General features: G+C 38.1%; 1 protein-coding gene and 1 pseudogene across 9 annotated transcripts in view; both read right to left on the bottom strand.

Annotated features, from left to right (window-relative positions):
- The window catches only part of SBF2 (SET binding factor 2), a 519,305-nt gene that overhangs the window by 189,113 nt on the left and 315,980 nt on the right, over positions 1 to 14,212 (bottom strand). For all 9 annotated transcript variants that reach the window (XM_073018389.1, XM_073018410.1, XM_008007157.3 and 6 more), the window contains 3 exons: positions 13,482 to 13,686; positions 8,959 to 9,068; positions 6,842 to 6,991 (listed from right to left, as the gene is read on the bottom strand). In XM_073018389.1, coding sequence (XP_072874490.1) covers positions 6,842 to 6,991; positions 8,959 to 9,068; positions 13,482 to 13,686 — 465 coding nt within the window. The remainder of the gene's footprint in view (positions 1 to 6,841; positions 6,992 to 8,958; positions 9,069 to 13,481; positions 13,687 to 14,212) is intronic.
- Positions 1,895 to 6,746, bottom strand: LOC103240398 (glutamine synthetase pseudogene; annotated as a pseudogene).

Genomic DNA, 14,212 nt, shown 5'->3' with positions numbered 1-14,212 from the left:
TTTTAATTCCAATTATTGGGGAATCAGGAAATCACCTGACTTTAGGACTTCTAGAGACCTTCATCTGTTAATTCTATTGCTTTATTCTCTATAACAATGGTAACAAAGTAACTGTAATAAAGTAACAAAAGACGGGGCCTTTTCTTAGGGCAAGTTCTTCTCATAGGATGTTAAAATTTCCTTTCTAAAAAACTGAGGACTTTTTTCGAATCATAAAAGTAATATACGCTTGTTATATATCTTATGTAATGTAGTTATATGTGTATGTTTCAAGTAGAGAATGGTTTAAAATGGAAATCAAAACTCTTCTAATCCATATCCCAGAGATAATCATTGGTATCTCTCTTATCAGGATAATCTTAACAGGGTTTAGTGTAAATATCCTTCCAGACTTTTACTATCATATACATACATACACACACACATACATACATACATATAATTTTAGGTCAAAAATAGATTCATATCTACTTTATGTAACTTCCCTTTTGCCTACCTAGCAATATATAGTAGAAATTTTTCCATATCAGTACATGTATAGATCTACTTGTTTCTATTTAGTAGCTGAACAGTGTTCTAAAGAAGAGTTGCACCATATTTAATCACTAGCCAAGTGGTAGGCATTTAGGTTGTTTTCGATTTTTGTCATTATAAAGTATTATATCTATTGTCTCACATGCTAAAGAATATCCATACTCTAAAGAAATAGAGAATATCCATACTCTAAAGAAATCCAGTAAAAGTGACTCATCCTCTAACTTGTCAATCAACTTATACAATCTACAAACTGTTTGATGTGAGTTTGAGAAGATAAATATGTCCTGTAAAAAATCTAATAGCAGTCAGTACTTTAAGACATAAAATATGCATAAGCTACAAGGTTATCAAGAATGATACAATGAACACCCATGTACCTAAATAGAATATTACCATCACATTGGAAGATCCCCATGTTCACTGCTCTTCCTCTGTGTCGAACAGAGGTAATTTTCTTAAATATTTTCTTATTACCTTAGCTTTTAAAAAATATTTTTGCCACATATGTTTGTATCATTAAATATCCTTAGATAGTATATAACATGCATTTGAATTGTGTAAAGTGGAACCATATTATAGTTGAATTGTCCTTTTTTTTCTTTTTTCCTTTTAAAATATTTTTTAAAATATTTTTTAAATTTTTGTACAGAATTATCTCCTTTAAGATTCATCTACATTATCCCTTGTAACTGCAGTTCATTTATTTTCTCTGATAAAAAATATTCTAGTGTAAGAAGATATTATAAATTATCCATTCTAGTGCTGGTTGGCATATGAGTCATTTCAAGTTTTCTGCTATTTTGAACAATCTTGCCACTATCATTTTTGTACATGTCTCCTGAGGTATGTGGGCAAGAGCTCCTCTAGGAATGAAATCACTAGGTGATACAGTATGCTTCATATGCAACTTGATAAGATAATGACAAATAATCTTATTTCTCATATCTTATTAAATTTGCTAAAGTAGCTATACCAACTTACACACTCACTAGCAGAGTTTATACACTCTATTTGTTCCAAACATTTGTTTGATATTATCAGACTTTTTAATTCTTGCCAAATAGTGAGTGTAAAAGGCTCTCCTTATAATTTTAATTTGTATTTCTTCAATTATTATCCAAGTGGGTTTCCTTATATATATATATATTTTTTTTTTGGAGATCTTATGTTAGGCTGATTTATAAGTGCTGTTCTGGGCAGTTACACAATTTGTTTACAGTAAGGAGTTGTCTGACTTTGAGCATACTGCACATGGCGATTAGAAGTCATCATGGCAAGAGAAAACCACAGCTGGCCCCCTGCAGCAAACACAAAAACCAGAGAATGGTAGGGGAAAAGTAGAGATAAAGGTGGGGTTTGTTTCTTATTACAAAAGAAAAAAATAACTCCTCAGTAGTCTTAACAAAAGAATGGAATATTTCACACTGGGAGAAAAGACATTGGGATACAAAATTTCAAGTGTTTTGACTCTAGCCCTGTCCCCATATCCTTCAAGAGCAGAGGGAGGAGACAGTTAAAGCAAACAAGCAATTCTGTAAAAATTACTTAGAAACCCTACAGATTTAGATTTTAAAATTTAACTTCTATTTTGTTTTTTAAAAATTTAATATATCAAAAGGCCTGCTTTAGTGACATGTTATTCCCACCAGAAAATAACCCCAATATCCCCTCTATCAGTAACATGCTCAAGTTGACCAGCTAACTCTTACCTGTAAACTCATGTGGACAAGTATATGTCTTTTAAACCAAAGCCATGGGGATCAAGTGACTGCTAGTAACATGTCATCTGTTAACTGACCAGTATTCATCTTCTCCAGAGGGTGGGCAGGGCACAGAAACCCTAAAGTGGTCATGAGGGACTAACCGCAAATCAACAACTTTTCAAGCACTACGTTCCTCATTCCTTACTCAAAAGGGGCTACTTGATTTCGATCTAGACTATTTGCCTCGAATTTGGTACCCCGTGACCTGTATGTTGTTTTCCTTCAGCAAAATACACATAAGACACGCAACTATATATATAAATTTTTTGTTTTTACATTTTTTTTTTTTTTTTTTTGGAGACAGAATCTTGCTCTGTCGCCCAGGCTGGAGTGCAGTGGCATGATCTCAGCTCACTGCAACCTCCGCCTCCCAGGTTCAAGCGATTGTCCTGCCTCAGCCTCCTGAGCAGCTGGGACTACAGATGCCTGCCACCATGCCTGGCTAAGTTTTTGTATTTTTAATAGAGTCAGGGTTTCGCCATGTTGGCCAGGATGGTCTCAATCTCCTGACCTCGTGATCCACCTGCCTCGGCCTCCCAAGTACTGGGATTACAGGTGTGAGCCACCGCACCCCACCCTTGTTTTTACATTTAAATATAAAAATACTGCTCTGTTTTGTGTGATAAATAGAGGACCAAGCAAAAAGAACCTTTTCTTTTTTTAAGGTAGGGATATCCATCAGTTTATACTGAGCTTTGTGTTCTGAGGGCATTTCACCCCAAGCCAGGCTAGTTCCACACAAGCAAGAGACCAAGGCCATTCTCCTCCCTGATCCCCAATCCCTACCTTCTCTCTTAATCCCTAATTTTAATAGAAAGTTGGTTATAACCTCTTAAGAAACATTTCCACCACAAAGGGAAGTCCTAACCTAACCAGAGTTAAGTCAGGTCTTCCCCTCTCAGGTACTTCAAAGAAAAAGTTCCCATCCTGCAAACATGCACTCCGTTCCGATAGCTACGCTTACTGAACAGGCACACCCCATTAAATGGAAGCAGTGGTTATGTTTTACCACCCACCTCCCCACTAATGTACTAAAAAGCGTCAGTGATAGGGAAAAAAAGGAGGGTAAAGATGTGAATTAATTAATTATGTGACCCCTCTATCCCAGCCAAACAAATAACGCAAGATTAACTGGGCACAAGGAATTTAAAAAAAAGACCTTGGCATTCCATCCTTTGAGTTACAATTAGGACAACTGGGAGAGGGGAAGAGTTGGAGTGAGAGGAAGAACTAGGAGGGGCTTGACAGCTGGAGGTCTAGTCCACTTAGTTTTTGTAGTGGAAGGGCTCAACTCCGGTTTGAAAAGACACAGGCAGATGAGGGCTTCTGTCGCCGAAAATGGGTCGCATTTGGCAGAGAGGCAGTGATCTTCAAAGTAACCCTTCTTCTCCTGGCCAACAGTCTGGGGAATGTGTATGCTGGCACTATAATGGGCTATAAGAGCAGAAAAGTCACTGATGTTGGAAGTTTCATGGAATCCAATTAGGTGCCAGGCCGGGCAAAAATGCGGATGTGGTACTGCTGTCACTTGCTTAGTTTCTTGATGGCCTCCTCAGTGTACTTCAGACCATTCTCCTCCCGCATGGCCTTGGTGCTAAAGTTGGTATGGCAGTCTGAGCCATTCCAGTCCCAGGAATGGGCTTAGGATCAAAGGTTGCTATCACTCTGATGTCTTCACATACATGATGCAAGATGAAACAGGTCACCCAGAAATGATCTTCCATGCTGATTCCTTCACAGCATCCAATGTGGAATTCCCACTGGGCAGGCATGACCTCAGCACTAGTCTCTGCAATCTTGACTCCAGCATACAAGCAGGTCCGGTAATGAGCCTCCACAATATCCTTGCCATAGACTTTGCTCCCATACCACAGTAATACGGACCCTGGGGCTCAGGGAGTCCATTGGAAGGCCAACCAAAGGGGTGCCCATCTGTCTCCATGAGGTTATATTCCTGCTCCATGCCAAACCACGGGTGCTGGTTGCTCACCATGTCCATTATCCATTTATAGGTGTGCCTCAAATTGGTCTCTGCAGGCTTTCAATTGCATTTGAAAACTTCACAGAATACCAGCTTGTAGAGGTCCTTGTGGAAGGGCTCCCAAAACATGGCAGCAGGCATGAGATACATGTCACTGTTAGAACCTTCAAAGTACTAGAGCCATCAAAATTCTACTCAAGTAACTCTTCCACACTCTTGGGCTCACTGTCCAGGGTCTGGGACTTGCAGCACAGTCTTGCTTCAGTACCATCGACTCAGATATACATGGCCTGGACTTTCTCACACTGAGGCAGGGACATGTACACCTGCTTGATGCCTCTGTTTAAGTGGGAGCTTGCTGAGGTGGTCATGGTGGAAGGTGTTTTGGGCACTGAGCAGGCAGGTAGGTAAAGGTAGGCTGCGAGAGTAGGGTGAGGAGAGAGGAGGGGAGGCCGCTGTGCTGCTCAGAAACTCTGCTCTTCTCCCATTCTCAGCTCTACCTTTGTATCCTTTTAATTAAGACACTTAAATCTTTTGCTCATTTTCGAATTAGGTTGTCTTTTTGAAAAAATATTGATTTGTAGGGTTTTTTTCTTTTATAAAGAGATGGGGTCTTGATAAGTTGTCTAAGTTTGAGTTCAGTGGCAATTCACAGATGCAATTATAGTGTACTGCAGCCTAACTCCTGGGCTCACACGATCCTCCTATCTCAGCTGCCTGAGTAGCTGGGACTATAGACGCACACCACTATGCCTGACTTACAGTTCTTGTAATCTGAGCACTAACCTCTCACTCTGAGGTTTATGTTTTCACTCTCTTTATGTTATCTTTTAATGAACAGAAGTTCTTAATTTTAATGTAGTCAAATATATCAATCTTTTCTTTTAACACTGGCACTAGTCGTGACTAGTTTAACAAATCTTTCCCTATCCCAAAGTCATAAGGATATTTCCTGTATTATGTTTGAAAACTCTTAAGCCTTATAGATTAGCTTTTTTTGGCTCTCCATATTTAAGTCTTTAATACATGTGGAAATGATTCTTGTGTGTGGTAGGAGGTATGTATGCATTTTCTGTATCAATGGTATATTATGTGTACATGTCCCAGCACTATTAATTAAACTGCTCATCTTTTCACTGCCGGTGCCAGTTTTGTCATAAATCATGTTTCCATATATGTGTGCATTTGTTTCTGGGCTTTCTATTTTATTCTGTCGGTCAATTTGTTTATGAGTGTGCCAATTCTACACTGTCTTAAATAATATAATATTAATAATAATTACAATTTTTTTTTGAGACGGAGTTTCACTCTTTCACCCAGGCTGTAGTGCAGTGGCGTGATCTCGGCTTACTGCAACCTCCGCCTTCCGGTTTCAAGCGATTCTCCTGCTTCAGGTTCCGGAGTAGCTGGGATTACAGGCGCCCAACACCACGCCTGGCTAATTTTTGTATTTTTAGTAGAGACAGGGTCTCACCATGCTGGCCAGGTTGGTCTCAAACTCCTGACATTGTGGTCCGCCCACCTCGGCCTCCCAAAGTGCTGGGATTACAGGCGTGAGCCACTGCACTTGGCCAAGTAATATAATCTTAAACTAAATTTTTGATACCTGACAAGGTAAACTGCTACACTTTGTTGTTTTTCTTTAGGAGTGTGTTGGTAGTTTTAAGGCTTTTATTCTTCTATTTAAGGTTCTGATAGGAATTGCATTGTCTCTGTAGATTGTTTTGGGGAGAACTGACATCTTTAACATATTGAGTCTTCCATTCCATGCACATTTATAAATCTCATTTATTTAGGCCTTGTTTCATTCATAAATTTGATTAATTATATCCTATAATTCTTGCTTTCCAATGTACCAATATTTAACATGCATTTATTTACTTTTTCTGGAGTCCCACAGATGATCCCACAGTTTTAATATTTAATTACATTTCCATCTTGGGCAAAATGTTTGAGAGAGGAACTTGACATTACATCTTGGCAGAATGCCAATGTTAAAGACTATCTAACAAGGGAGGCAGGATGAGGAAACAAGATTAGCTTCTCCTAAATTGTCTTCACTGTTTTGTGGGAAGTTTGTTTCTGAAAGATCATATACATATTTTGAAGCCAAGTGGAAATTTTGTTGTTGTGCTTTACAAACAAAGTACTTAAATACTTAATTGAGTAGTTCATTTATCATTTGGATTATCCACCATTCATTGTCCTCTGCCTGAACAGTACAACTGAAAACTGACTGAAAAGGGCTGATGTAATTACAGACATTAATATACAACTGAATGCTTTAAAGACGACTTCTCATTTTCAAAGAACTTGCTTATATTACAAAACTAGTAAAATAATCTAGCATTTTCAAAGAGAAAACAAAGAAAGAACAAAAAACTCTTAATATTTATGCCAAGTAATAAAAAGTATTTGACAGAAATGATATAGATACTGACGCTTCATCCTATTAGCTGTGGTAGGTTCAAGAACTGATATACTGGTAATTACAAAATATTCTGGAAAAATGAAAAGTATTCTCAAATGAGAGGAATAATCTGAAGGAACTACAAATTACCTGTAGAGTACAATTCATCATCCTTATTATGTAGTCAAACTGTTGATGGTCTAATATTGCTCGGTTTTGCTGGACATGCAAACCCAATTCATCAGTGAGACACTGTCTTGCTGCCTTTCCTTTAAGGGCTCTGAGTGCAGCAGGAAGGGTCTGAGGACAAGAGAGGTACAAATGACCAAATGGTACCACTGGGGGAAACAATAACTTTCAAACAATCATCTTGAAAATTCAAATGCACCCTGTAATTTATTTAACACAATTATTAATAAAATTAAACTCCTAGGGAAGAGGTGATTTATTAGTAAGACCAATGATAAAATAGATTTGTAGTTATTTTTATACGTAAACCAGCAAGAAATATAAGAGAATTATGTGATAAATTGAAAAACATTTAATTTCACTTTTTTCTTCAACTTAATAAAACTTTGGTTACCAAATTGACTGTTGCTTCAGATTATGAGTCAAAGCCACAGATACGTAAGACATCTTTCTATAACTAGTCAATTTTCCATGGCAAGAACAGAAAGAAAAATTAAAACAATAAGAAATACGAGTGATTTCATACTTTTAAACTGGTTGGCTGCTTAATCACTATTCAGCTTTAATTTATGACTGTAAAGTTCTACAATCTCTTTTCATTTAAATATCATAAAAAAGGAAAGAAAAAGGACTCGGAGTTGCAAAAATAGATTATCTCTAGGTGTATGCGTTAAAACTCTTTTCACTTTACAACAAGAACATCCATAAAGATGCCTCCTTCAGTTCACCATGTAGGATTTAGTTAATTTACTTCACATATAATAATAATAAGCTTATTTAGCTAAAAAATCAGAACAAAGGAGAAAATAAGAAGGAAGTAGGAGGGCATGATATCACTAAAGGTAGGCATAAGAAATAGGATGTGGAAGTTGAAAGCAAGAGAAGTGAAAGACTCCAACTATAAGAAAACACAGAAACCAAAAAGCACAAAATGTAAAGGGCACTGGGTCAGTTAGGGTAAAGGTAAACATTTCTATAAGCTTTACCAGTCTCTGAAAATAGATATTCAGAACTATGACAATGAGTCAGTAAGAAAGGGTTATATTATGTTCAGCATGTTTCACTGAACAAGGCAAGAAAACATGCTCTAAAGAGGCACATTTAAGTTGAATACTACAGTTCCTATAATCCATTACATATTCTAACTAGATTCTTTGCAATACATAAAATTATATTAAAATGTTAAGTTTTGGCCAAGCGTGTTGGCTCATACATGTAATTCCAGCACTTTGGGAGGCTAAGGTGGCTGGATCACTTGAGGCCAGGAGTTCAAGACCAGTCTGGCCAACATGATGAAACCCCATCTCTACTAAAAATACAAAAATGAGCCGGGTGCAGTGGTGCATGCCTGTAGTCCCAGTTACTCCGGAGGCTGAAGCAGGAGAATCGCTTGAATCCGGGAGGTAGAGGCTGCAGTGAGCCAAGATCACGCTACTGTACTCCAGCCTGGGTGACACAGCAAGACTCTGTCTCCAAAAATAAAAACTAAAATAAATAAAATGTTGTTTCTAAGTAATATGCCAAAATAGTGTTTAGTGAACAATGTTTAAAAGTTTGAGAGAAAAAATTACTATGAATATTTTTCTGCTGGTCATATAATTAAGCTTGGCCCAACAGCTTTATATCTTAGACACTATTCATTTAAAATGATCCAAACAATGAGAGGAGACTTTATTAGGAAAAGGGGCAGAATTAAAGAAGAGAAGCTGGCCGGGCGCGGTGGCTCACGCCTGTAATCCCAGCACTTTGGGAGGCTGAGGCGGGCAGATCATGAGGTCAGGAGATCGAGACTGTCCTGGCTAACATGGTAAAATCCCGTCTCTACTAAATATACAAAAAAATTAGCCAGGCGTGGTGGGGGGTGCCTGTAGTCCCAGCTGCTGGGGAGGCTGAGGCAGGAGAATGGCATGAACCCGGGAGGCGGAGCTTGCAGTGAGCCAAGATTGCACCACTGCACTCCAGCTCGGGCAACAGAGGGAGACTCCGTTGAAGAAAAGAAGAGAAAGCTGGTAACTTCAGCATGTAAATCTGAAAGGGAAATGATAAACGCTTACTTGGGAAAGATGATATTTCATTACCTTTTCAGTTTCCAAAATTTTATTTTCAAATATGAATGAGATGCAGTTTCTGACAACTTCTAGTCTCTGTGCACTGTTGAAAACTGTCGTCACCTTGTCCATTATCGAAACTAGTAAAAGAATATAAAGAAAGCACAAATAAATTAAACTCCTTTGGTAATTACAAAAGCAAAGAGACTATTACTTTAAGACTGTAGGTTGAGTGTGGAGGCTCACGCCCATAATTCCAGCAATTTGGGAGGCTGAGGTGGGATGATCCCTTGAGCCCAGAGGTTTGAGACAAGCCTGGGCAACATAGCAAGCCCCTTCTCTACAAAAAATACAAAAATTAGCCAGGCATGGTGCCTTGCACTGTAATCCCAGTGACTCGGGAGGCTGAGGTAGGAAGATCACTTGAGCCCAGGAGTCCAAGGCTGCAGGGAGCTAGGACAGCACTACTATACTGCAGCTGGGTGACAGAGTGAGACCACATTTCTTATTAGAAAACAAACAAACAAAAACTATTGATATGACCTACACTTTATTTTTTCCCTTAGTACAGAGCATTGAAAATATTCCACATCATTATTTTGATTACATGTTGCAGTGCTGAAGTATCAGGCTAGTCGATTAATAATTTCACAGGATAGATTCTAATGAGACACTTAACTTTTATGCGAACTAATTCACATTGCAAAGTAAAGTTATATTAAACAAGGGCAAACATCTATTTGAAACTTTGTAACTAGTAATATTGTTAATATTTCTAAGATATTACTAAAGAAAAACTACATTCCACAAAATATTAGATATTACATATTTGAGTAGAGGTGACTTGAAGGAAAGAAGTAGTGCAAAAAAGAGAAATAATCATGATCAATGAACTGCTATACTGGCTTAGGAAAGTCACTTTTTAGTCATGTAAACTTAGCACCTTTCACCTTTTACCATAGGGTTAGAAAATTCTAAGGTATTACCTAGGCTACTAAGCTGGTTACCTAAATAAATTTAACTTATTAAAATAATATTAGAAGGATATAAATCAAAGTACTATTTATACAAAATTTATACTTTCACAAAGAACTACACTATGTCATTTGTTTAAATGAGGTAGTATCAATAATTCTTTTTTTGTATAAATTTAAGGGGTACAAGTGCAGCCTTGTCACATGGACGTACTGCATAGTGGTGAAGTCTGGACTTTTAGTGTAGCCATCAACCAGAATAATGTATATTGTAGCCATTAAGTAATTTCTCATCCCTCAACCCCTTCCCACCCTCCCAGCCTTCTGAGTCTCCAGTGTCTTATTATTCCACACTTGATGTCCATGTGTACAGATTATTTAGCTCCCATTTATAAGTGAGAACAGTATCAATGGTTCTCAAGCCAAAAAGACTACTTATACTTTAAGGCTACTCTTTGGATTCTAAAGGCCCAATCCTTTTACCTTCTCCCATACCTAAGAAGAAAGACTATCATATTTTACTCATTAGTATTCCTTTCATCTCATCAATACCAAACTTATATTCTTCAAATAATGTTTTAAACTTTTTTTTTTTTTTTGAGACAGAGTTTCGCTCTTGTTGCCCAAGCTGGAGTGTAATGGCGCGATCTTGGCTGCCTCCCGGGTTCAAGCAATTCTCCTTCCTCAGCCTACTAAGTAGCTGGGATTACAGGCATGCACCACCACACCCGGCTAATTTTGTATTTTTAGTAGAGACGGGGTTTCTCCGTATTGTTCAGGCTAGTCTTGAACTCACGACCTCAGGTGATACGCCCACCTTGGCCTCCCAAAGTGCTGGGATTACAGGCATGAGCCACCGCACCCAGCCTTAAACATTTTTATAAAAATAATTATATGTTTACAATAAGGTGCAAACATAATACAAAGAAGATCCTTGTACTCATCACCCAGCTTCCCTCTATGGTGACATCTTTCATAATTATGTTTTCTTAGAATCAGGAAAACAACTGGCACAATACAATGAATGAGACTATAGCCCTTACTTGAATTTTACCAGTTTCTTCAAATCATTTTTAATCATGTAACATTAATTTTCTGGTTAAACTGATTATTTCGCATGACTTTTCTCTCTGAAATGCTCATTCATAATTGTGGGCTCTGGTGCTTCTCACACACATAGGTTGGTGGCATAAACTGAAAATCTATCCATATTAGAATAGAAAACTTACAATCTGCAATAACACATACTTCATTGAGAGAGCAACATCTTTAGGTTTATAAACTTTTAATTCTAAAATATCTTTAGCAGTATTTTAAATTTTCTTTAGGCTGAGTTTTTAGGAAACATATTTTCTTTTTTTTTTCCTTTTTTTTTTTTTTTTGTAAGACAGAATCTTGCTCTGTCACCAAGGCTGGAGTGCAGTGGCACGATCTTGGCTCACTGCAACCTCTGCCTCCTAGGTTCAAGTGATTCTCCTCCTGCCTTAGCCTCCCAAGTAGCTGGGACTATAGGTGCATACCACCACGCCTGGCTAATTTTTTGCATTTTTAGTAGAGATGGAGTTTCACCATGTTGGCCAGGCTGATCTTGAACTCCTGACCTCAAGTGATCCGCCCACCTTAGCTTCCCAAAGTGCTGGGATTACAGGTGTGAGCCACCACACCCAGCCAGAAAACATATTTTCTTATAATAAATATGTTTACTATCTGGAATTTTTTTCCTTTGGAGAATCCAACTAATTCACATTTTATACATGCACCTAATTAACCAACTTCAAAATATATCAAGAAAAACAGGAAAAACTGAGAAATAGGGAATTCTGCTATTATAATGGGAGATTTTAATATATCTTCCTCAATAGCTGAAAAAAAGGGATAAAAGTTAGTAAAGGAAGACAACTCACAGATTGGGGAAAAATTTGCAAATAATATATCTGGTAGGGGACTTAACCTGTAGAATATACAGAGTATGCTTACAACTCAGTAATAAAAAGGCAAATAGCCCAATTTCAAAATGGGCAAAGAGACAGTGAAATGGCCAATAGTACATGAAAAAATGTTCAGTATCAGTGGCTGAAATTATAACCCTTATACACTGCTGACAGAAATCTAAAATGGCACAACCGCTTTGGAAAATGGTTTGGCAGCTCCTTAAAACATTAAACATAGAATTACCATATGACCCAGCAATTCCAATCCTAAGTATACATCCAAGAGAACTGAAAACATATCTACACAAAATCTTGCACATAAATGTTCACAGCAGCATTATTCATAATAGTCAAAATGTAGAACCAACTCAAATATCCATCAACTGATGGATAAATAACCAATGTGATATATATCCAAACAATGGAGTATTATTCAGACATTTAAAAAGAAACGAGGCCAGGTGCAGTGGCTCATGTCTGTAATCCCAGCACTTTGGGAGGCCGAAGCGGGCGGATCACGAGGTCAGGAGACCGAGACCATCCTGGTTAACGCGGTGAAACTCCGTCTCTACTAAAAATACAAAAAAATTAGCCAGGCGTCGTGACAGGTGCCTGTAGTCCCAACTAGTCAGGAGGCTGAGGCAGCAGAATGGCGTGAACCTGGAAGGCAGAGCTTGCAGTGAGCCAAGACGGCGCCACCGCACTCCAGCCTGGGCGACAGAGCGACACTCCATCTCGAAACAACAATAACAACAACAACAAAAAAGAAACAAAATACTGACACATGCTACAACATAGATGTACCTTTGAAATATTATGCTAAATGAAAGAAGCCAGTCATAAAAGATTACATATTGTATAATTCTATTTATATAAAATGTCCGGAATAGGTAAAGCTATGAAAATAGAAAGTAGATTACAGTATAATGCTGAGGAGGAGATGGTTTGGGAAGGAAATGGGGAGTGACTGCTAATAGATGTGAGGTTTCTATTTAGGTTATAAAAATATTCTCACCAGGTGCAGTGGCTCACGCCTGTAATCCCAGCACTTTGGGAGGCCAAGGTGGGCAGATCACCTGAGATCAGGAGTTCGAGACCAGCCTGACCAACATGGAGAAACCCTGTCTCTACTAAAAATACAAAATTAGCTGGGTGAGGGGGCGTATGCCTGTAATCCCAGCTACTCAGGAGGCTGAGACAGGAGAATTGCTTGAACCCAGGAGGCAGAGGTTGCGGTGAGCCAAGATCACATCATTGCACTCCAGCCTGGGCAACAAGAGTGAATCTCCATCTCTCTCTCTATATATATGCTCAAATTAAATAGTGATAATGGTTGAATGAGTGTGTAAATATACTAAGAATCAAGGAATTGCACATTTTACATTGGTGAATTTACGGTATGTAACTTATATCTCAATAAAGCTGTTATTAAAAAAAGAAAAGATTCTATAGTGGCAGCGGTTGGGTTATGATTACCCTTTTTGGGAGGCAGTGAATGAAACAGGGTTTCTAAGTATTGATAATGCTCTGATTCTAGCTACAGGAGTTTGTTCACTTTGTGAAAATTCATCAAATTGTACACTTTTCCTTTTTGGGTCTTACATCTTTATAAAAAGTTTACTCTTAAAACAGACAGACAAATACATACCAACAGGTGGACCAGCTGGCACAACACATTTCTTTTCTACTCTTGTGGCAGGAGGTGCATTCTGGTTCTTAGCAAGGTTTTCCTGTATTAATTCCTGAACCCGGGCTTCATTAATCTTTGGGAAAGGAAGAATATGAACTCGCAAGTGGGATCCTTCTGTTGGCCGCGGAACTTTCTGGAATGCCATATGAGGGTTTGGATTCTCCTGTAATATCAGACATAGGTAAAATTATTCCAAGTTAACAATGGCAGATCGCCAGGAAGGGAGTGGGAGCTTACAGAGACACGAGCTGGGTGGTTATACATACATTCATACATACACCATAAAACATGAAGTACCAAAATCTTACTTCTTCTTACATGCTCTATCAGCAGCATCTGATACAGCTGGGCATCTGTCTTCCTCTTCCATGAACACTTTCTTTACTTGGTTTCTAGGTCTTCTTGCTACATCTTTGTCTATTTCTCATCTCCCTACTCTCTTTAACAATGTGAATACCTCAGGGCTCAGTCCTTGGGTCTTTTTTTCTGTTAACACTCCTTCCTTGGTGATCACTTCCAGTCTCCTATCTTTACCATAAAAACACCAACAATTCACAAGTTTTTTTCTTTAAACAAGCTTTCTCCTAAACCCCATACCCACATGTTTAACTCTCTATACAATATTTTCAGTTGGATTTTTAAAAAAATTCTAAACCTATGTTGTCCAGAATGGAGCTCTTACTCTTCAC

The sequence above is a fragment of the Chlorocebus sabaeus genome, chromosome 1 (assembly GCF_047675955.1).
Source record: "Chlorocebus sabaeus isolate Y175 chromosome 1, mChlSab1.0.hap1, whole genome shotgun sequence".
Classification (NCBI taxonomy): Eukaryota; Metazoa; Chordata; class Mammalia; order Primates; family Cercopithecidae; genus Chlorocebus; species Chlorocebus sabaeus.
Note: the sequence above shows the minus strand (reverse complement) of the source record. Positions and strands in the feature narration are given on the sequence as shown.